The sequence below is a fragment of the Lolium rigidum genome, chromosome 6 (assembly GCF_022539505.1).
Source record: "Lolium rigidum isolate FL_2022 chromosome 6, APGP_CSIRO_Lrig_0.1, whole genome shotgun sequence".
Classification (NCBI taxonomy): Eukaryota; Viridiplantae; Streptophyta; class Magnoliopsida; order Poales; family Poaceae; genus Lolium; species Lolium rigidum.
This window is the reverse complement of record NC_061513.1, coordinates 103,818,306-103,839,190: the sequence shown is the minus strand read 5'-3', so window position 1 is coordinate 103,839,190 and position 20,885 is coordinate 103,818,306. Positions and strand designations below refer to the sequence as shown.

General features: G+C 47.3%; 2 protein-coding genes across 2 annotated transcripts; both read left to right on the top strand.

Annotated features, from left to right (window-relative positions):
- Window positions 1-1,409: 1,409 nt before the first annotated feature.
- On the top strand, window positions 1,410-11,368 carry LOC124666788 (optic atrophy 3 protein homolog). Its single transcript, XM_047204116.1, has 4 exons — window positions 1,410-1,754; window positions 6,011-6,145; window positions 9,348-9,434; window positions 10,957-11,368. The coding sequence occupies exons 1-4, from the start codon at window positions 1,626-1,628 to the stop codon at window positions 11,110-11,112; spliced, it is 507 nt and encodes a 168-aa protein (XP_047060072.1). The 5' UTR covers window positions 1,410-1,625; the 3' UTR covers window positions 11,113-11,368.
- Window positions 11,369-17,619: 6,251 nt separating this feature from the next.
- Window positions 17,620-18,580, top strand: LOC124659655. Its single transcript, XM_047197488.1, has one exon. The coding sequence runs from the start codon at window positions 17,620-17,622 to the stop codon at window positions 18,370-18,372; it is 753 nt and encodes a 250-aa protein (XP_047053444.1). The 3' UTR covers window positions 18,373-18,580.
- The last annotated feature ends 2,305 nt before the right edge of the window (window positions 18,581-20,885 follow it).

Below are 20,885 nucleotides of genomic sequence, written 5' to 3'. Positions count from 1 at the left end.
TTTAATTTTCTATCATTTTATTTTAGTTGGGTTGGCAGTAAGGTAGGCTTTGATTTTTGGGCTGGCCCGGACCTGGCCGACTCATATCGCCGGCGCACAAATTCTTCACCGCGCCGACGGTATTTGGGCAGCACCGGCACCCATAAAATAGTTGCGTCGGTGGCAGATACCACCGGCGTGCACCTTTTTTAGTGCGACGGTGCAGTGGCGGAGCGTGAGGAGATGTCAAGGGAGGGCCATTTTTCATATTAACACGAAACATGGGGGAAAACCTTCTAGACACTAAGAAATCGTCTGTTCACTACAAACACTTACAATTGCGTGATAATTAGCATTGCATCCAACTCTCAGCATTATTCATTTTGATCAAAAACAGGTGAGATAAGAGATAAACCAAGTCGAACATATCTTTTTAAAAATGAGCCTGTTTGTCTTGCTCTCTCTCTCGCGCGTGCTCGTCCGACACAATAGCCGTGCTATGGTGGCCTGCCTTCCCGTGACAGAACTTGACGTCCACTTTGGGGTAGTGGATGCAGGAGGAGGAATCAGGTAGATGTGAGACGTTATGAACTTATGATGCTCACGTCGAATGAATAAAAAAACAAATTATATGTGTTGCAGGTTAGCTATTGGCTGGAATGGAGAATTATCTACTCATGGGCTTGGCCAGAATGGTTAATACGCCTAGTTAAAAGTAATTTGTAGTTTTGGAAGGTGTGTGTGGTGGGGGGGGGGGGGGGGGGGGGCAGGACCCAGTTTGGCCTCCATGAGGCTCCGCCGGTGCGCCGGTGGTAACCCTGAGACTATAGACTTTTTCCTAGTCGTGCGGATAATGTTAGAGATATATTTAGTTATGTGTACTTTGTAGTTTAGGATTTGTATCTTAACCCGCCCTTACCTCTAGAAGAGCCTTATTGCCCTCCAGGACGGGGGAGAAACAAATGATTCTAGACCATGTGCACGGTAATGTATTTAACCTTTAAATTAAGTTTGTGCAATTAGTAGCGGATATTAATAATAGAGATAAGGTCTCCTTTGGCACCCTTCATTTTATTTTATTTGGAAGAAATAAAATAAAATACTAGTATTATTCGTATAGATGTATCTATACACATTTTAATTATAATTACATCTATTTTAGTGGCAAATAATATGAATGGGAGGGAGTAATATTATTTTATTTAGCAAATCCACAATAATAACAGGGCACCGAAAGAAATTAAGTTTAGTCTAGGATATATTCTTGAAATTTTTGATTCTATGACAGCTAAAAAAATTGATTCTTAAAATCACAAATAATTCCAGACCCAAATGAATAGAGCCAATCGAGCTGTAATACATTTCCGAAGAAAAGCACCACTGGGCACTGGCTATGGCTACAGTGCTACACAAGAGTTTTGAGAGCTAGATGAAATTTCGTTAAACTCACGGTAGCTTATAGTAAAGAAACGACTCCAGAAGATCCTGGTAGGAATTTCCCGAATCAGGCTCCCGATCTCAACGCCGGGCATCTGGCGGTCAAATCCTCGAAGTACCAAAGTCGTCCGCCGCCGCACCACCCTGCTACCAGATCCGTTGGCTCTAGTTCGTCAACGGAGGGAGGCGGGAAATTGTCGTCGGAGAAGATGATCCTTCCACTGGCGAAGCTCGGGACGCTGACGCTGAAGATGATGGCAAAGCCTGTCGCGATTAGGCTCAAGACAGAGGCCAGCCGCCACCCTAAGTTCCGTCAGCTCATCATCAACCTTGCTCAGGTACCGTGCTGGTCATTTCCCCTCTCTCGCTGCCCGGGGCTCGCTATAATGTCTCTGTTCATCTGAGTCACCGAAAACCTTTTAAGAGACTCTCGTCGTACACTTGTAAATCGTATATCTGTGTAGATTGTGTTGAGTTTTTGTTGGGCTGTGCAGTCCCCTAATTAACCATTCCTTACATGCCCTATGATTTAGGGTTCATTCTAGAATAAAAAGGTTTATCCGCTCAATGCGTCCTGACAATGTTTTTTCTTTGGAGTTATTCTGTGGCGTTGATTCAGTTCATCTTGGCTGACTTTGTATTTAGCTCGTTTTCTTGGCTTAGAGCATCTCTAGTGTGGTGCCGCTTTTGGGATGTCCTTTCCAGCCTCGGCCTCCAAAGGATGCCCCAAAACAATTAAGTAGGACGAAAATAAAAGTTTTCATTCAAATTTGATTATATTTTACAACTTTGAATGAAAACTACTCGTTCATCTACCCTAGGCTACTCGCCGTCCTTTGGGCCGCTCGACGGCCCTGCCCCGTCGTCGCCTCCCTCCCTCTTCCGCTCTCGGAGCCGTTGCATCCTCTGGAGACCCGCGAAAAGAGCTCGGCGTTCCGCCGCGTCCTCGAGGAGCCGCTGCCACTGCTCCGCGATGAAGCGGCGGCCCGCCTCCTCTATCGGCGCCCGTCGGATGGAGATGGCGACGGCGCGGCGCCACTGCTCCTCATTGGCTTCCTCACGGGCACGAGGGTCGTCCTCGGTCCGCTTCAACGACTCGAAGGACGCGAGGATGGCCAGGATTAGGTCTGTCATCGATCCAATCAAGGTCGTTGTCGCTCGCCTCCTCCGCAGCCGCTGCCTCCCGCCGCCGCTGCTGCTCCGCGTCGGACGCCACGTGGGCCGCTTCCTCCTCCTCCGCGTCAGCCATGATTAGCGCGTTTAGCGCCTCGTCCTCCGCATTAGCCATGAACTGCGTGTGAAAAGCCCCCTCCTCCGGGTCCTCGATGCCGTCGTCCTCCTCGTTGGCATAGTCGAACTCGAAGATGTCGACCGAGGGAGGTGGCGGTGGTGGAGGTGCCTGGCCGCCGCCGGCGCGGCTCATCATTGCGAAGGTGGTGGCTAGTCGACGAGGCATGCTTTCGTGGAGGCAGAGGGAAGGATTGCCGGCGGCTATGGTGGCGATAACGAGTTGAGGCAGCCTTTTATAGCCAGTGGTGGTGCGGGAAGAGGCGGGGAGAAAGTGCGGGAAGCGGTGGAAAAGGCGCGGGAAGATGCGTGGGGAGGAGGAGCAGGGCCGACGGGATGTTTCGCCTGCAATGCCATGGAAACTGGCATCGCCATTAAAGCAAAGTTGCACCGCTTCGGTTCGTGCTGCTGACGAGGTTGACCCACCACTCACGACGCGTCTTTTTGTTGCGTCCGGGGGCCCCGCAGCCTCCCTATGTAGCGGGGACGGGCTCGGGGCGCCGGACAGCGTATTGGGCCGCGCCGGACGGAAAAGGGCTTTGGGGCGCGCGGCTGGGGCGGTCAAACGTCCGGCGCACCCCAAATCCCTTTGGGGGACGCGGCTGGAGATGCTCTTAGGTTCTCTTTTGTTGTACCGCAGTTGTCTTAGCCTCCTGGTTAGGATATGTCACATGCGAAAAAACTTGTTCTCTACATAGATAGCTTACTGATGAAGGACATGGCCACTTTATCAGCTCGGGTGTTCTTAGCCAAAATGCACACCTGGCGAACACTATATAAGATTTCCATCTGTGTATAAAAAATTTGGAACATGAAATTAGCACCAATAGTTAATGACCTAAACCATGCACATCAGCTGCCATCGTTAATTTCCAATCTCGCTTTAATCTGACAGGCCATCGTGTGGCAGTTCGCTCCAGGTTCTTTCCTATGTAAACAGATTAGAAAATTTTATTCTCAAACTTTGCATGATAATTGACCAGTATGCACTTTACATAGTTTATGGTGGTTCAGGTGATGATTTTCTTTTAATAATTGCTAGATAATTTTTTAACTGTGGTGTGTGTAGCTCCACACCTATCATATGTAGTCATGTAGGTCATATCATGAGTAGAATCAGTGTTGTTATTCATCAAAGAGCATACTTTTAAACAATGTGTTCTAACTGATCAAGTGAATAATGCTTGGGCTTTTGTCTGTGCCCTTTTGATTATAGTGAAGGCATTTGTGTTGCAATCACAACTGCAGTTTACGGCTTTACGCTACTTCGTCACTTAACAATTACCCACTACATAGGTATATTCACAGGTTGAGTAATCTAAAATAGAATACCAACTAGGTTTTAGAAGGCAGCATGTTTCTATGTTGATTGAGAACCAAGCGCTGGCTTGGTGGCTAGAGCTCAGGGTGTTGAGCCCGCCCACCCGGGTTCGAGTCGCAGGTGAAGGGCTCGGACTAAAAGGGGTGCTATCCGCGTGAAAAGATAGCTGGAGAGGTCTCATCTATCTAACAACGTATAGCCAAGGTAGGGATCATTGCCTCGTTGGTCAACGTTTTTATGTTGATCCACTGCTTGTTTCATAGGCTCAGGAAGCCAGTGAACCGAACCAGATGCAGTTAGAGGAGAAAACTGCATTCCATGCACCTTAACCTTCAATGTTTGAACACTTGAGATGGAAGGTGCATTACTGTGCACTCGTGAACTATATAATGCACATAATCAATGTATAAGATATGAAATTTATGAATATGAAACTAACCGGATTCAGTATTTTGATATGCTGACGGGCAATTTATTTATATGTCCTGTAAGTATGCTTTTCTTTAGAAATTTCATATTTATGTATTGGTAGTTGGTACATCGAAGCTGCTTGTATTCACATTACCACTAGTCCCTATTTCAGTTCGTAGTTGGTAATAAATTTCATTTACAAAAAAAAAACTGTCTCCCTGGAGTTTCTATACCTATATCTCCGTATCCATATTCACAGGCAGGTAAATAATTATGGATAATATGCTCCTACGCTTGGTTGGCTATCCCACCCTTTCATCCACCATTGGTTTATATACTATGCGATTCAGATTTGTTGGATGCATGTACTATTTGTTGGTAAATTAAATCAGAGATAATAGTAAATCGATAGTCTAATCGGCAATACTTGAGGCATTAGGGCTGACATAATATACTGAATCCCCTGTTCACAAGAGTTTTGGCAGTTGGCGTGCATGCCATCTCATAATGATTTTCAGTTTTGGTGCTTGTGTCAGATATGAAGTTTGATAGGGAACAATCTAAATTGCAGTTTCCAGCAACCTAAATAAGCTAGGTACTATGTAAGCATTCTCTCCTACTCCAGAATTGTCACTATTAGATCATTTTGATTATTATGTAACTAACTGTAAAAGAAGACTTATTATTTAACTAGGTCTATTTGCAGATAGTAGATTGTCCTACTTGGGCATCTTCACAAATTCTAAAACAAATCAAAGATGTGCATCAGAACTCAAGCACTTACCTACCCTTCATGTAGTTTTTCTTTTTTATTATTTCAGCAACTCAAATACATGCAAATATTTTATTTTACTTTCGGTGCTAAGCACGCGGTTAGTTTTTTAGTGAACTGGTTTTCATGCATGCAGTCACATGACATCGAGCATTCAAGCTGGCACGCCCTAATTATATATTGCCCTGCCTTTCTCCTGGCACCAAAGCAAAGAATCATCATAGATTGTAGAACATGGCATGCCATTCTTCTCTCCTCACGTAAGAAAACTCACATGTCCACCATTCAATAGTAACCAGACTGCCCACCGTGTCAATCTGACATGTGAAACTGTATTATTGCGTTGATTACTAACAACCCTCATGAACAAAAAAAAAATCTTGGTACCAAAGTTCCTCTTCAGTGTTTGAGTCAGCTGACTTGGTAAAATAATGTGTCATATTTGGTAGATTATGAAGGTCTCTGTTGTAGAAGACGTAGAAGACGCATACATGGGCCTAATAAGATATTAATACGGAATTTTTTTATTCTCCACCTCTTTTGGTGACAAAAGCGGCGCCTTACCCATTTTGACTTGCCTTATCCTTAATGTAGTGCTTTTGATATCATATGATTATCTTGCTTTAATATTTTGTGTGTGCATCCTCTGAAACTTATGGTAGATGCCAAATTAATATTAAAAAATCTTGGTTTAGGAACAGACACTCTTCGCCTCAAAATATCATGTCAATCTCTCTTTTTTCTTATACTTATTTGTTTCACTATCTTAAGTGGCCTTTTCCTCTAATGTACTGTTTTTGTAGGCAAATCATCGCATTTCCACAAACATCCAAAGAAGATTATATGGGCATTCAACTCAAGTTGAGATTCGACCGTTGAATGAAGAGAAAGCTGTTCAAGATGCTGCCGATCTTATCGGGGAGCTCTTTGTATTCTCGGTATTTACTAAAGTCATAAATTAATATACTTTATGAAACTTGCGGTATTACTGTACTTGCATGTTTTCTATGTATAGCATACTGTTTGAACTTACGAATTTTGATAAAATTCTTCCTGAATTTCTGGTAACTATTCTCTTAGTGCAAGAGTTTTCATGTAAACACGCATTTTCTCTTAGTATTAGAAACTGGTAAAATATATGTCAAATAGCTCTGGTACCAAAAATTATTTTATTTTGTTTAAAATGCATTAGCTCATTTTGCATAAACTAGTTGAATGCACAATTCATATCTTGTGGATGAAAAAAAGTCATATATGCAAGCCTTTATAGCCACTAAGTAGGCCGATTCACATCTCGAGTACATGTGACAATCTTAGGTCTAAAGGACAAAGCGTACACAACATGTAGAGAAAACTGTAAACATTATTGATATGTCTCAAGTTGGGCCGGTCCAACCCCATGTTCATAACATGTGTCCACATTACTGATTCAACATCCATGTCTATGACTTCCAAAACATAGTCATCAACCAATACATCTGCTAGTCCAATATTCATATCTGTCCTCACATAAACTCCGACTAGGGTCTACTTTAAGAATAACCATACATGTGTAGAATTTCACAAAGAAGTCATGTACTTGCCAATAAATACAAAGACACTAATCAAGGAACAGTCAGTTTAATACATGATGGATACAATGAAATATAATCATCTTTATGATTGCCTCTAGGCATATTTCCAACATATGTTATTGCAGAATGTACTTCTGTATGTTGCATTAATACTTTAGTAAATGTTTGTGTACTCTTAACTGAATGACCAAAAACTTGGAATCCTACACTTATTATGCTTGAGGAAATTTGTACTATACATTTTATTTGTGTTAAAAGGCATTATATGAACAATACAACTTTTAGGGTGGTTGGAGAATTTAAGAGCCGTTGAAGCTACTTAATCTGACGGTGGAAAAAATAGTAGTACCAGAAAGTATTGGACGATAAGTACTGAAAAGTACTGAAATTATCATTTATTTTAATTAAATTGGAGGGTAGCCATGTAATTTCACATTCAGATGGCATTCTCATCTCCGCCTCTGACTTGAGTCTCCATCCTGTTGCGCCATGGAGCAGCCGCCATGTCCCATCCCCGCGTCGTCGCCCCAGCGCCCTCCTCTCCTCTCCCACGGCCACCCCCTCCCCGCCAGCATACTGCTTGGCCGCCCGTCCACGCTCGGTCACCACCGTCATCCTCTAGGCCTTGCAAAAAATTCCCCTTTCGGCAGCCTTCTCCGGCCGCCACTCCGGCACCGTGCTGGCCGGAGGCCGAGCCTCGTTCAGCACCCTGCAGAGCCGCACGGGATTCAGCGCCCAGGACGGCATGATGTGGCTCCCTACCTTTAGCCTTCAAGTTTTCCAAGCTCGTGGCCGCCTAGGCTTCACCGTCGTGAGTTTGTGCGCGGCGTGTCCGGTGGCGAGCGGAAGCGCGTAAGCATCGGGCATGAGCTGCTATGATCCCGAGCCTGCTGGTCCTCAACGAGGCCACTTCCGACTCCACCGCCGCGTCTCGCCTCGTGTCCACGCTCTCGGCGCTGTCACGCAAGGGGTGCACGGTGTGAGCTCGCGTGAGCGAGGACGACACAAACGAGCTCCACCGGCGTGAGCTCCGATTGAGCGAGCGAGGACGCCGCGGCCGTGCGCCCCATCCTGGAGTGATAGCAGGGGCAACAGACGCATGCGCGGCTAGCTGGACGACGCCCGACAAGCTGCAAGGCGCCATGCACTTTGTGGACTCCATCTCCGGCGGCGGAAAGCACCCGTGTCGCCTTTCCCTCCCCCACCTTGCCGAAGGGGTGGCAGCGGCGTCCAGCAATTGGAAGACGTGGTGCAGCTGAGCTGGGCCAACGACGACATCGTGTGCGAGGGCGTCCCCCTCAAGCTCCGGCTCGACAGCTTCTCAAGTTCTCAGGTAAGAGCAATACCCCTCGTTGTTTCAGTCTTCAGAGGATCCGTGTTCAGAAATGTAGTTGTTTTGCTGATGTTTATGCATTTGGGTTCCACAGGCGGGGGTTTGCGTCAAAGAACAAGTTCATGTATCAAAATGCGACGGCTGACCTGAAGTTCGGGGTGGGAGGTCCCTCGCGGTTCCGTTGCAGCGCAGTTGCCGGCCGAGAGGAGCGAGCGACCTCCTGCACGACACGGACAAGCTCGAGAGCGAGCAGGCGAGGCGGCCGAGCTCCAAGGTCCGGGGTGCGGTGGATGCGAAGGCGGAGCACTGATCGGGCTGCGCGTCGGCGACACCGAGCGGCTTTGCGTCCGGCAAGCGGCAGCGGTGGCGGATAATAAACGGTGGGTCGGAGGCGAGGCAGGGGGCGGCACGTCTGGGGAGGGATTGACACGTCACAAAGGCTGGTCGTGCAGTTCAGTTCTGCAGGGTGAAGTCACCATATTACCCCTCAGGACATTAATTTATAGATTAAATTAATTTAGCTAATTGGACGGCCAGAACTAATCAGAGTGGTAGTACTCGGTACTACTGGGTAGTACTACCCAACCACTGTAACACAACTCTATGAACAAAGCTAACAAAAAATGTGATAATTGTTTCTCCAATACAACTACATATTGTCCGATATACCGGAAAACCAAAACTGATCATGGGTGCATATGCACCTGGTATGTATAAAACATATTTCAAAAAGTAAAAAAATTTAGGAAAAAAATTTAACATGTAGAGGGACATGTTCTATGTGTACACGTAAAGTTTCACGTAAAACTAACAATTTTTGTACCCTGTGTAAAAAAGACAAATAATGCCTCGAGAAATAGACTATTTTAACACCAAAAATTTGTCTTTTTAGTACAGGGCACAAAACATATCGGTTTTTGCTGAAACAACTTTGTGAACATGTAACATGTCAAGGTATACACGAGACATTTTTTTATATTTTTTTAACATTTGAAAATATGTTTAATATGTATTTCAAATAAAGGGTGCATATGCACCCGGGTGCAGAAACACCCTGTCCCCGATATACCACCTTTATATGTTATACCGAAGCCAAACTGATATATACCGATAGGCTGGTACCCACTATTTCAAACCTTGATCATGACTTTATCTTTGCACATGTACTCTTACATGGTTCGGTGATTATCTTTGGTGGCCATTCACTATAGTTTGGTAAATATTGTATAGTAGGTTGCTGGGGCTGTTGTGGTCTTTGAGGTGCAAAGAAGTGCAAGGTCAGAGAATAGAAAAGAGGAGGCTCGTAAAAAGGAAGTTGAGGTAATAACTCGTTTATGCCACTAGTATTAAATATTGTAATGTATTTTGAAAGGATTTTGAATGTCTGACATTGACATATTTCAGCAAACTGGGTCTATTCACCTGTAGATGAGTAATTTCGAAAATGAATATCCCAAGAAAATCACTTTACCCCTTGTCGAAACACGGATTTATTAAGAGAACTACTAATTTTCTAATGCAACATTCCAGAAAAATGAGTCAACCAAATGAAATTCAAGCAATCAGTCTGTCAAAGCTCCTTCAGCCATTTTACGTGTGCAAAGTGTATAGTAAGATATTTCGTACAAAATAATCAACTTTCACCAGATGTACGAGATTAAGAGCATAATAAGACCAACCATCAGATTTGCAGCAATGCAGATGATTGCTGACTATTTTGTTTAATTATTAGCTCTGTTTTCTTTACAAAGTTTTTCTTCATAATTTCTCCCTTCAGTGCATAATAATATCCAATGTTTGTCAATATGTCGGTATCTCAAGCACTGCAGACAAGATAAAACATGTGTAAGTTCCCCTTGGGTTGATTGCCAGCTACACCAAATCATATATAGTCAGGTGTTCCCCTGTCAAATCTTGAAACCTGTGGAGACTAGATCAAACAGGATAGCCAGACTATGTAAAGTAGTCTGCCACGAACTGCTCAGATGATATAGTTTTGTAATTTCAGACAAGCAATATGCACGTGCCTTTAATCCACGAAGTTTTTTCCCAAGCTGTAACTACCACACATTTGGCTTGCTGTACTACCTGTACAAGTAAAAATCTGGCAGACACAGGAATCTTCCTTGCATCGAAACATGGTAAATCAAAGCCAACTGAACTGGGGAATTCTAAGCTGAACTACCAAGTTGATCATGATCTTAGCATACATATTTATTGATTTCTTAATCCACCTTAGAAGGTCCAGGTTTAAGATAGCTTAGTATGGCAAGCCTACATGTCCAATGTGAAACTAATTTCAAAAAGACAGTGAAGTTGCATGGCTCCATACTCTGATATTTCATGCTTTCTACTGATTTTGATCCTACACAGGGCATCTCTCCATGTCCTTCTGACAAGTACAATTTTGGCATGAGTATAAAATGTGCTATTTCACTATGCATTAGGAATCTAGAAAATAAGTCCTGGATATAACCTTGTCAAAAAGGTTTGGGTCCTTTCATGGGGACGCGTGTTTTCTACATGTGGATAAGTTAAACATATTGTGTCTTGAACCAAATGCTTGTGAGCCGTGATAATCTAGCTAGTGTCAACACTGCCTATGATCTGTACTGACTGAAAGCTTCTGTATGATGTTATAACTGTATACCATATGGTTCTCCATGGGCACTTGTCGACGTGTTTCCAAATTGCGTTTCCAACTCCGTTATGCTTAAGAAAATTATAATGCAATGGTCTTTTTCTTAGGCTCAGATAGGATTTTTTGAATTTGCATAAGCTAGTTAGTACCAGTATCTTCTACAGTCGCATGAAGATTCATATGTGCTTTTTTAACTTGAAGGAACTGAAACAAAAGGAGGATCAACTGGCTCTAGAAATCGACACTTTGAAGCTTAGGCTGAGCCATCTAGAGCGCCTCGCCAACTCGCAGGGCCTCTCAGGAGTTCTTTTCAGGCGTGGCAATGGCGGCGTGGCAGACCAAGACAAGGCGTCATGACCATTTTGATTAATTGAAAACTGTGGTCTCAATTTACGGGCAGAATTCTAATCAAGAGAGTGAACAATCGTCCGGTGTTGTTTGTAATACTCCAGATGCGCGCGTGCTTACAAGCGCCTGCGTTATTCCCGCTGATCAAAACGCGGAAGACCCAGCGTGTTGTATGCGCTACTTTTGTACAGTATACTCGGTAGCAAAGCATCGCCTGTTGTATGTCAGCGAGCTGCTATCCAACTGTACTTTCGTTAATTTTTTTTTTGAGGTGGAAAGGTACTTTCATTACGAAATAACCAGGTCTTTGGCAATAAAAGCCATTACATCAGGAGGGATTTCAGATGGCCCAAACACTTGGTAATCAGTATTACACATAACTCCTAATGCAGCCAGCTTATCAGCTGGTCTGTTACAGGCCCTAGGACAGTAAACTACATTCGAATCAGGGAACGCCAGACGAATTAAAAACCTTGCTTGTTTGAACAGGGGCCCCAACCAGGATAGATCAAGTTCAGATGACTTCATGCCTTGGACTAGAGCCTCACAATCAGTGGAAAAGATCACTCTTTCTAAGCCAAACTGCTCAGCAATTGGAATGGTGTTGATCAGCGCCATGAGCTCCGCCTGTAACGCCTCTGACACAGAGGGGATGCTTCCGCATGCCGCGAAGACCGGCTCCCCTGCCTGGTTGCGTCCCACAGCTCCCCACCCTCCTCGATTGGGATTCCTCATGAAAGCGCCATCCAGGTTGATCTTGATCACCTCCGGTCCAGGCGGAATCCACTGCTGCACCTTGTTGACAGGATCAGCCTTCATCTTTGCGATTTGTTCTTTCCATTCCTCGCAGTGGCGAACCACTGTGAATTGGATTTCGTTGGTGGAGAGTCGCCTGTCTTGGTGATTTGCCTTGTCTTGGTGATTTGCCTTGTTCCTTTCTCGCCACCAGCACCAGAGAAAGGCGATGGATTTCATGCGAGCCTCGCCAGGAAGGGCAAAGATGAGCTCCAACACTTCCAGAGGCGATGAACAAACCGACAACCTGACTCGAACCTCCTCCAAATCCAGAGCACGCCATCCAGCCTTTGCGCCCTTACATCTGAAGAAAAGATGACCTCCATCCTCAAACGATGCCAGTTGCAGACCACGCACCTCGTGTCCAAATCGACACCTTTCCTGGCAATATTCATGCGCAACGGGTGGCTGTTGTGTCCAAATCTCCATAAGAAGTGGTGGACTTTTGGAGGGCACTCGACTTTCCACAACTTCTTCCACACCTGCTGCCTCCAGCCCCTCATCTCTTCATTTGCACACTCAGCAGGATCCACACACTGGCGATGGAGCAGACCAACATGTAATTTATAGGCTGATTTGACAGTGAATTTGCCCCGGTTATCAGGATACCAAGCACAGTAGTCCTCCACATCTTCGACGATAGGGATGGAAAGAATAGCAGCGGCTTCAGCTTCATTGAATGTTTGCTCCACTAGTTGAGAATCCCAGGCACAAGTCACAGGGTCAATAAGCTCCGAAACTTTAGTCAAGATCGAATTGCCTCGCCTAGTCAAAGGCGTCCTTGCTTCTCCTTTGGGCAACCAGGGATCACACCAGATGTTAATGCGTTTGCCATCACCAACACGCCAAATCAGCCCAGCCTTCAGGAGTTGGATGCCTTTTAAAATGCTTCTCCAGACGTAACTCATTCCAGTCACAGGACTTGCCTTCAGGAGATCGCCTTCGGGAAATATTTCGCACTCAACACCTTGAAACGAGTGAGTCGGGTGCACGAAGAAGTCTCCATCCCTGCTCGGCTAGCATCGCTATGTTGAAAGAATAAAGGTCTCGGAAACCCGGACCACCCTCGGCCTTGGAGAGCTTCATCTTTTCCCATCCTATCCAGGTGCGGTCTATTTTCATTGTCCTGCTGCGACCACCAATAGCGGCACACCATTTGACTGATGCTATCACATAGACTCTTTGTTAAGTCAAAACAGGCCATGGCATATGTAGGAATGGCCTGAGCCACCGCCTTGAGAAGGAGCTCTTTGCCTGCCGCCGACAAGAAGCGTTCTTTCCAGCCCTGAATTCTTTTCCAAATTTTCTCTCTAATGAACTCGAAGCATTTAGCCTTGGATCTCCCCACATACAAGGGCAGTCCCAAGTATTTTCCACCTTTTGTCTCCAATCCAAGACCCAAGCACTGCATTATTGTCTCCTTTTTCTGTCTTGGCGTGTTTGCACTGAACATAACAGAGGATTTCTCCCTGTTGATGGCCTGGCCAGAGCATTCCTCGTAGATCTGCAATATTGAGTTGATCGCGGCTGCACTGGTCCCATTTGCCTCAACCAGAAGCAAGGAGTCATCGGCGAAGAGCAGGTGGTTCACCGTGGGGGCCGCCGGGGCCAGCTGGAAGCCCTTGATCTCACCCACTGCCTCGGCGTGATGAAGCAGGCCCGAAAAACCCTCCGCGCAAAGGAGGAAGAGGTATGGGGAAATGGGATCCCCTTGCCTCAAGCCCCTCCCCGGCACCACAGTTTCTGAAAGCTGCCCATTCACCTTAAATCTGTAAGACACAGAGCAAACACATTCCATGATTAGATTAACAAAAAGCTTATCAAAACCCAGTTTCACCATCACCGCCTTAAGAAAAGGCCACTCCACTCTATCGTATGCCTTGCTCATATCAAGTTTAACCGCCATGTAGTGAGAATTTCCAGACCTTTTCCTCTTCATGAAATGCGCCATTTCATATGCCAGGATCGAGTTGTCTGAGATTAGTCTTCCCGGGACAAAGGCACTTTGATTTGGAGAAATGATCTCTCCTAAAATAGGTTTCAGCCGGTTGGCAAGCACCTTCGATATGAGCTTGTACACAACATTGCACAGGCTAATTGGGCGTAGATCTTTTAATCTTTCCGGTTTCTGCACCTTTGGGATGAGTACAACAATGGTGTTATTCCATCCCTCCGGTATTCTGCCGCCTTGCAAAACTTGTAGCACCTCGCTCGCAACTTGGTCACCTACCAACGACCAGAACTTCTTATAGAAGATAGCTGGCATACCATCAGCACCCGGGGCTTTCAAATCCCCCATCTCATCCAGGGCATTTTTTATTTCCTTCCTTGTAAATTCTGCAGTGAGGCTTTTATTCATCTGGGGGGTAACTCTGGCCGGAATGTGGCTGAGAGCATGCCTAACATCAATGCCCGGGATGGGCCTAAACAGGGACGAGTAGTAGTTTGTAATGAGCTTCTGCAAAGCCTCCTCGCCCTCCACCCAGACTCCATCTTCTCCACACAGTTTTGACACCGTGTTTCTCTTCTTTCTCTCCGATGCACAAGAATGGAAATATGTGGTATTACGGTCTCCCTTCTCAAGCCACTGCACATGTGCCCTCTGCTTCCAGTACATATCAAGCTGTTCCTCCAACCGTTCCAGTTTATATTTTGCCACTTGCTCCTTCTGAATCATCTGTTGGGTGATATCAGCTCGTCTGTACCCCTCCAACTCTTTCCGAAGATTTTTGATTCTCTGCTGCAAATCACCCAGGACCTCCTTGCTCCAGGAATGGAGATCCCTAGAGACCGCCTTGATCAAGTTTTTAACATCCCCATGCCCTTGTTGCTTTGCTCGGATCCATGCATTGGACACGATTGTCTCACAGTCTTCTTCTAACAGCCATCTTGCCTCAAATCGCTTGTTGATATCATCACTTTGGCCACCTCTCCATCGGTTGACAGCAGTTTCCGATATGGTAACCACCACCGGCCTATGATCCGAGTGTTCAGGCTCACCATTCATCACTTTGTAACAGGGAAATCTTGCACACCAGCTAGGGGACGCCACTGCCCTGTCCAGCCTTTCACGGATATACCCTTCCACCCGGTAATTGTTGTTACGCCATGTGAACATGTCTCCTTCAAAACCCAGGTCAATCAGACTGCAATAGTTCAAAGTATGGCGGAAACGGTCCATATAAATTTGAGGTCTTGGAAGGCCTCCCTGCTTCTCAAAGCCAAACATGATCTCATTGAAGTCTCCAAGGCATAGCCAAGGCAGGGATGATCGATGATGGAGAGTGCGCATTAGCCTCCAAGTTTCCTCCCTTTTCTCCTGCTTTGGTTCTCCGTAAATCCCTGTAAGCCTCCATTTGAACCCATCTTCCTCTGTTACTACAACATCAATATGCATTCTGCCCTTCCATTGCAGCTCAACATCAATGTCCCTCTTCCAGAACAGTGCTAAACCACCACTTCTTCCCACACAATCTACCACTACCATGTGTGGCATCTTCAGCATCCATCTAAATTTCTCCATTCTCTTCTCATCCAACTTGGTTTCGCATAAGAAGAGAATGTCGGGGTCCACCTTCTTCTGGAGAGCCAGAAGACCACGAACTGCCGGCCTGTTCCCCATTCCCCGGCAATTCGAACTCGCAATTCTCATTGGGGCTTGCAGGGCTGTTCCGACAGCCCCGCTTTAGTTGGTGTAGCTTTGTTCTCTTCGATTCTCCCCTTCTTCGACTTCTATCCTTCCGCCTCATCAACCTCCATCTGATCTGGAATTCTTTTCACTCCCAGCTTCACTCCTACTATCTCAACAGAACCCTCTGTTGTCCTGTTTCTCCTCTTAAAAGTGATTCCTTTCGCCGTCCCCTTATTTGCATACTCAGCCGGGGATTTCCCTGCTCTCATAGACGTGCTGCTGGCCACCACACCCTTCCCAGCTGCCTCCAGTACCAACTCTGTTGCTACTGGCTCCTGCACCCCCTTTTCTTGCTCCTTATCTACTAACTCCACCAAAGTTGCCCAGTCAATAGCCTTCTTTGAGCCCGCAGGGACACTCTCATTTTCCTTATTAACCACATTCTTCACTGGACTCGTGACCTCCTCCTCTTTGTCAGTTTTCTTTCCCGTGTCCGTTGCCGAACCTGACTTGTTTGCCTCATCTTTGCGCCAGGAAAGACTATTGCTACCCGCATCTCCCCCCTTTTTTTCACCGAAGCCATACGAGCGGTTGCCACTGCCACTGCCCCCCCCCGCTGCTCCACCTTTGTCTCTCTCGCACTTGTTTTGTTTTTTGGAATGTATGCTCTCAACCAGCTCCCAAATTGTTTCTCTTCTCCTTTCTCCCTTGGAACTGAACAACAGTTTTCTTCGTGCCCGATGATGCCACAATTGTAACAGAACTCAGGGAGGAATTCATATTCAAAAGGGCACCATTTATTCCTTCCCTCATTCCCCACCTGAATCATCAAACCCCTCATAAGTGGCTTGTTTATGTCGATTCTAACCTTTATTCGCAGGAATTCCCCCGAAGCTAGGTCGTCTTCTCCAACATCTGCCTCGAGCCAAACCCCCACTTTCTCTCCTATCATTTCGCCAGTGGCTTTGTTCATTTTCCCCAACGGCAGCTTCAGGACCCGAATCCATACAGGTACAGAATTGAACAAGTACTCCTCTACTGATTTATCCGGGTCATAATCTTCCACTACCACCAGATCATTATTAAACATCCACGGACCACAGTCGAGAGCTTTCTTCTTACCCGATTGCTGTAGGAGAGTAATCAGGAAAATGTTCTCCCCCCTCCTTGAGCACTTGATTCCCCGGATTGGGCACCAAATTGGCCCCAGGGATTGCTTCAGGCCCTCCATCGATGCCAATTTCTCCGACAGAACTTTCACTAGCACCTTCGCCTCCACCACCTCCTTTCCAGCACCATCCGCTATCTCCATCAGCTTCTCGTCAATCCGCAATCCCGCCATCTCCACCTCCGAGAGCTTGAGGTTCTTCAGCATCCCCTCCACCCTCTCCATCCCCGCCGCCAACGCCTACTCCCAGCACGCCTCGACTCCAACCAGCCTAGGGACAGTGTATTACGACCGCGGTCCTAGGCACCCCGCGGAAGGCTGAAAATGGTGGAAACGGGAACCAGGTGGGAAACCCTACACCGCGTCGCCGATTCGAGCTCAGCGGCGGGGAAATGGGACCAGGACGGCTTGGGATCTGGGGGAAGATGAGCGCTTTGGAAACCCTAGTTTCGCCTAACCTATCGCTCAGACAGAGCACCAACCGTCACGCGAGGGACGGACCAGGTCCAGTGCAGCCGTACTTTCGTTAATTTTGATGAATGAGTTGCTACTCCGCCTGTCCCGTATTACTTGTTGCAGTGATTATAGACATGCGTGCCCATCAGCTGCGACAACTAATTGTAAACGTGCCCATCAGCTGTCAACTGAATGCTGCATGTATCATTGATTAACCGGCAGTCCGCGGCAGCAAGCCATGGCCAAGTCCACCATGGGTGCTACCTCCGCTGATTCACAGAACGACAAACACGTATGTATGTGCCACGGCCCGCCCAACACGACTTGTGCAAAATCCACCGTGCTATAACAAGACCACATAATCTAGCGACTGACAGTGGTACTGAACTCGGTCGAAAACAAGCCAACTCCCAGAGCTGCTTTTGCCGTTCCATAGACAGTTCCTTCCATCAGTTCCACGCACGCCATGGCGACCGTCGGGCCGTACAACGCCGCCACACCTGACGAGAAGAAGGAGCCGATGAGGCCGCTCGCCCACCCATCCCCGTCCGTCCACCCGGCGACCGACGGCGATGTCGAGGTTCAGGAGGCCACCGCCACCAAGCGAGGGCGCTCGACCGCGCAGTACCTCGGCAAGCGCCGGCGCGCGCTGTGCTGCTGCGGGTGGTGCGTCGCCTCCGTGGCCGTCGTCGGGATCGTCGTCCTGGTGCTCGCGCTGACCGTGTTCAAGGTGAAGGACCCGGTGTTCACCATGAACCGCGTGACGCTGGAGGACGTGGACGGCGACTTGCTGGGCGCGGACGGGACGCGCCCGGTGTCGGTGAACGCCACGCTGAGCGCCGACGTGTCCATCAAGAACCCGAACGTGGCGTCCTTCAGGTACGGGCGCAGCGAGACGGACTTCTACTACGGCGGGGAGACGGTGGGCGTGGCGTACGCGCCCGACGGCGAGGTGGGCGCCGGCCGGACCGCGCGGATGAACGTGACGCTGGACGCGCTCGCCGACCGGATCGCCCCCAACGTCAGCTTCATCGACCTCGTGTTCGGCCGGGAGTACGACCTCAGGAGCTACACGGAGATCAGCGGGAGGGTGAGCGTGCTGGGGGTCTACAAGAGGGACCTCCACATCAAGGTGAACTGCTCCATCACCTTGGAGGTCAGCAGCGCCTTTAGCTCGGTGGAGAGCAAGACGACGGACTGTGTTGCAGACGTCAAGTGAGCACTTGTCCCTTTTTGGACTAGGACTGTGTTCATAGTAGGAGTATATTTTTGTTCTACGGATCCTAGCTCCATTTCGTTTTCTTTCACCTTTTTCGGATATAGAACCTCCATTTCTATGGCCCAGTTAAGTATTGTTGTGTAATTATTACTGTTTTCAGGTGGTTGCCATGCCATTGTATCACTGCGCTCAACTTTATGAAGGGCTACAAATTAAGGCCAAAGCTTAGCAGCTTTTTGTATTGCTTAGGCCGGTTTTGATCTGCTCTGACAGGACAAGAGCAGACCTACCAACTCGTATTTTCTAGACAGCGTGGTAGGCTAACAACCATGTTCTGCATAGCCCTTTTCACTCACGTCATATATATTTACGATTTTGTCTATTGCCAAGCTACCTGAAAAAAAATCCTCCACAAAAGAAATGCCTGGAAAACCTATTATTTGTCGAAAGATCATGTTGCACTGACCTTCTTAAAAACATCCACAGCTGCAGAATCGTAGTTCAGAATCTCTGACAGAAATAGGAATTTGTAAATTGACAAAGAAATAGACACTCCATTTCTGTTTTTTAACGGCCTAATCAGCGATCAACGTCTCTCAAGCACAGAAACCTTCTTGATATCGATCGCCACAATTTTTGAGAAATCCTAATCTTGCTGCATACTGCTAGCGTCAGAAAAACGTGATAAACCGTGCGGAAGGAGTGGTGAGCTATCGCAAGATACAACAAAAATGTGACGAGTTGCATATTCAGAGAGATCTGGACAATGGGGTTTTTTTTTCACCGAAATCTGGACAATGGGGATTTTACTTTTTTTGAGCGAAATCTGGACAATGGGATTTTTTTGTTGAGCGAAATCTGGACAATGGAGTTTTTTTTTTTTTTTGAGCGAAATCTGGACAATGGGGATGGACGGGGGTACGTTGGTCAGAGTCATGGACCATTTTATGAGCCGCATTCCTGTTGGGCTGGGGCCCGAATAGTGCAAAATAATTTCAGGGGGACTGGCCATAAGATGTCAATTATTTAGATAGCTAAATGTAAGGTTTCAAGTGGAATCCCCTAGCAAAATATTGTTCTCTGACGAATTGTAAGTGCAGTTACCTGCATTCGTTTTTTTTTAAAAACGAGGCAAAAGACTTGCCATTTTCATTAATAAAGCAGAAGTGCAGAAATTGGCTAGTTTATTAGCGGACCGGCCGAAAACCGAAACAAGTGCCCCTAAGACCGTCATGGAGCACGACCGCCGCGGGGGACACAGAGCCACCTGGCAACCCACACAAGATATACGGGCCATCGAAGCGAGAAGTCACCGCAGTTGACCTTCAACGTCATTGAAAGTTCAGAGATGGTAAACCTAGCGGGAGGGTGAATAGGTTTCTACAAATTGTAATTCTTTCTTTGCAGTATTAGGCTTTGCGGAATATAAATGTGAGCCTAATACACACTAGGTGAGGCAACCTAGATGACAATGCAAGTATCTCAAGCACGAAGGCTCTCACAGGATATATAACACAAGTAAAGAGTTCGGTTAGGAATAACCGAAAGCACGCGGAGACGAAGATATATTTCTGTGTTCCCTTCCTTTGCAAGAAGGTACGTCACGTTTGGAGAGGTGGGGATCTCACGCAGGATTTCCCAACGCCACGAAGGCTCACCTTCTTCTCCGAGTCTATCCCACGAAGGAATAGTTCTTTCACTTGTGGTAGACTTTAAGGCAGCCTCCAAACCTTCACAATCCTTGTCGGAGCAAATCCACAGCCCAGATGCTTCCGGGTGATTTTGCCCACCTAGGGTTTCCAAGAAACCCTAGAGAGCATGTCTCTTCAAGAATATAAGTGGGAACGAGATTTGGCTTGGTGAGACTATAGATCGAGACCTCCTCTAGCTATTCCCCGGAGGGATTTGAGTTTGGGTGGAGGAGGAGGGAAATCCGAACCTTTTGGTGTTTGCAACAATGGAGTATGAGAGAGAGAGAGCTCAAGAACAAAGTATAGTGTAGTGCCTAACTGTTCTGAGGTAGGTGAAGGGGTATTTATAGCCTCAGCCGAAATCCAACCGTTGGGGAAGTGTCCAGCTCAGCAGCAGGTCGAAGTGGCCGGTCTGCCGGGCCAGGCGCCGGACTGGCTGGTGGCACACCCGGTGCCGCCGGGCCATAGACCGGGCCAGCCGGTAGCCGTCCGGCCTGGCACTGGGCCTGTACCGGATGAGCCTCCACACCCCCTGGAAGATGCTCCGGTGTGCATTGGCGCACAGGCCGACCTACGCTGGGTCGTCCGGTGCAGGAGCCAGCGTTGCCGGGCCAGGCGCCGGGCCAGCCGGCAGGAACCGGACGAGGGACCGAGCGGCAGCTGGGTGAGCAGTGCGAGGTTCCTGGAATGTACCTGGTGTGCACCGGCACCACAGCCGGTCTGCGCCGGACTGGCCGACGCTGCACCCGGTGCCACCAGACCAGGCACCGGCCAGAGAGAGAACAAGTGTTCCCCTTTTTCATCAATGTGGGGGGTCTCCCT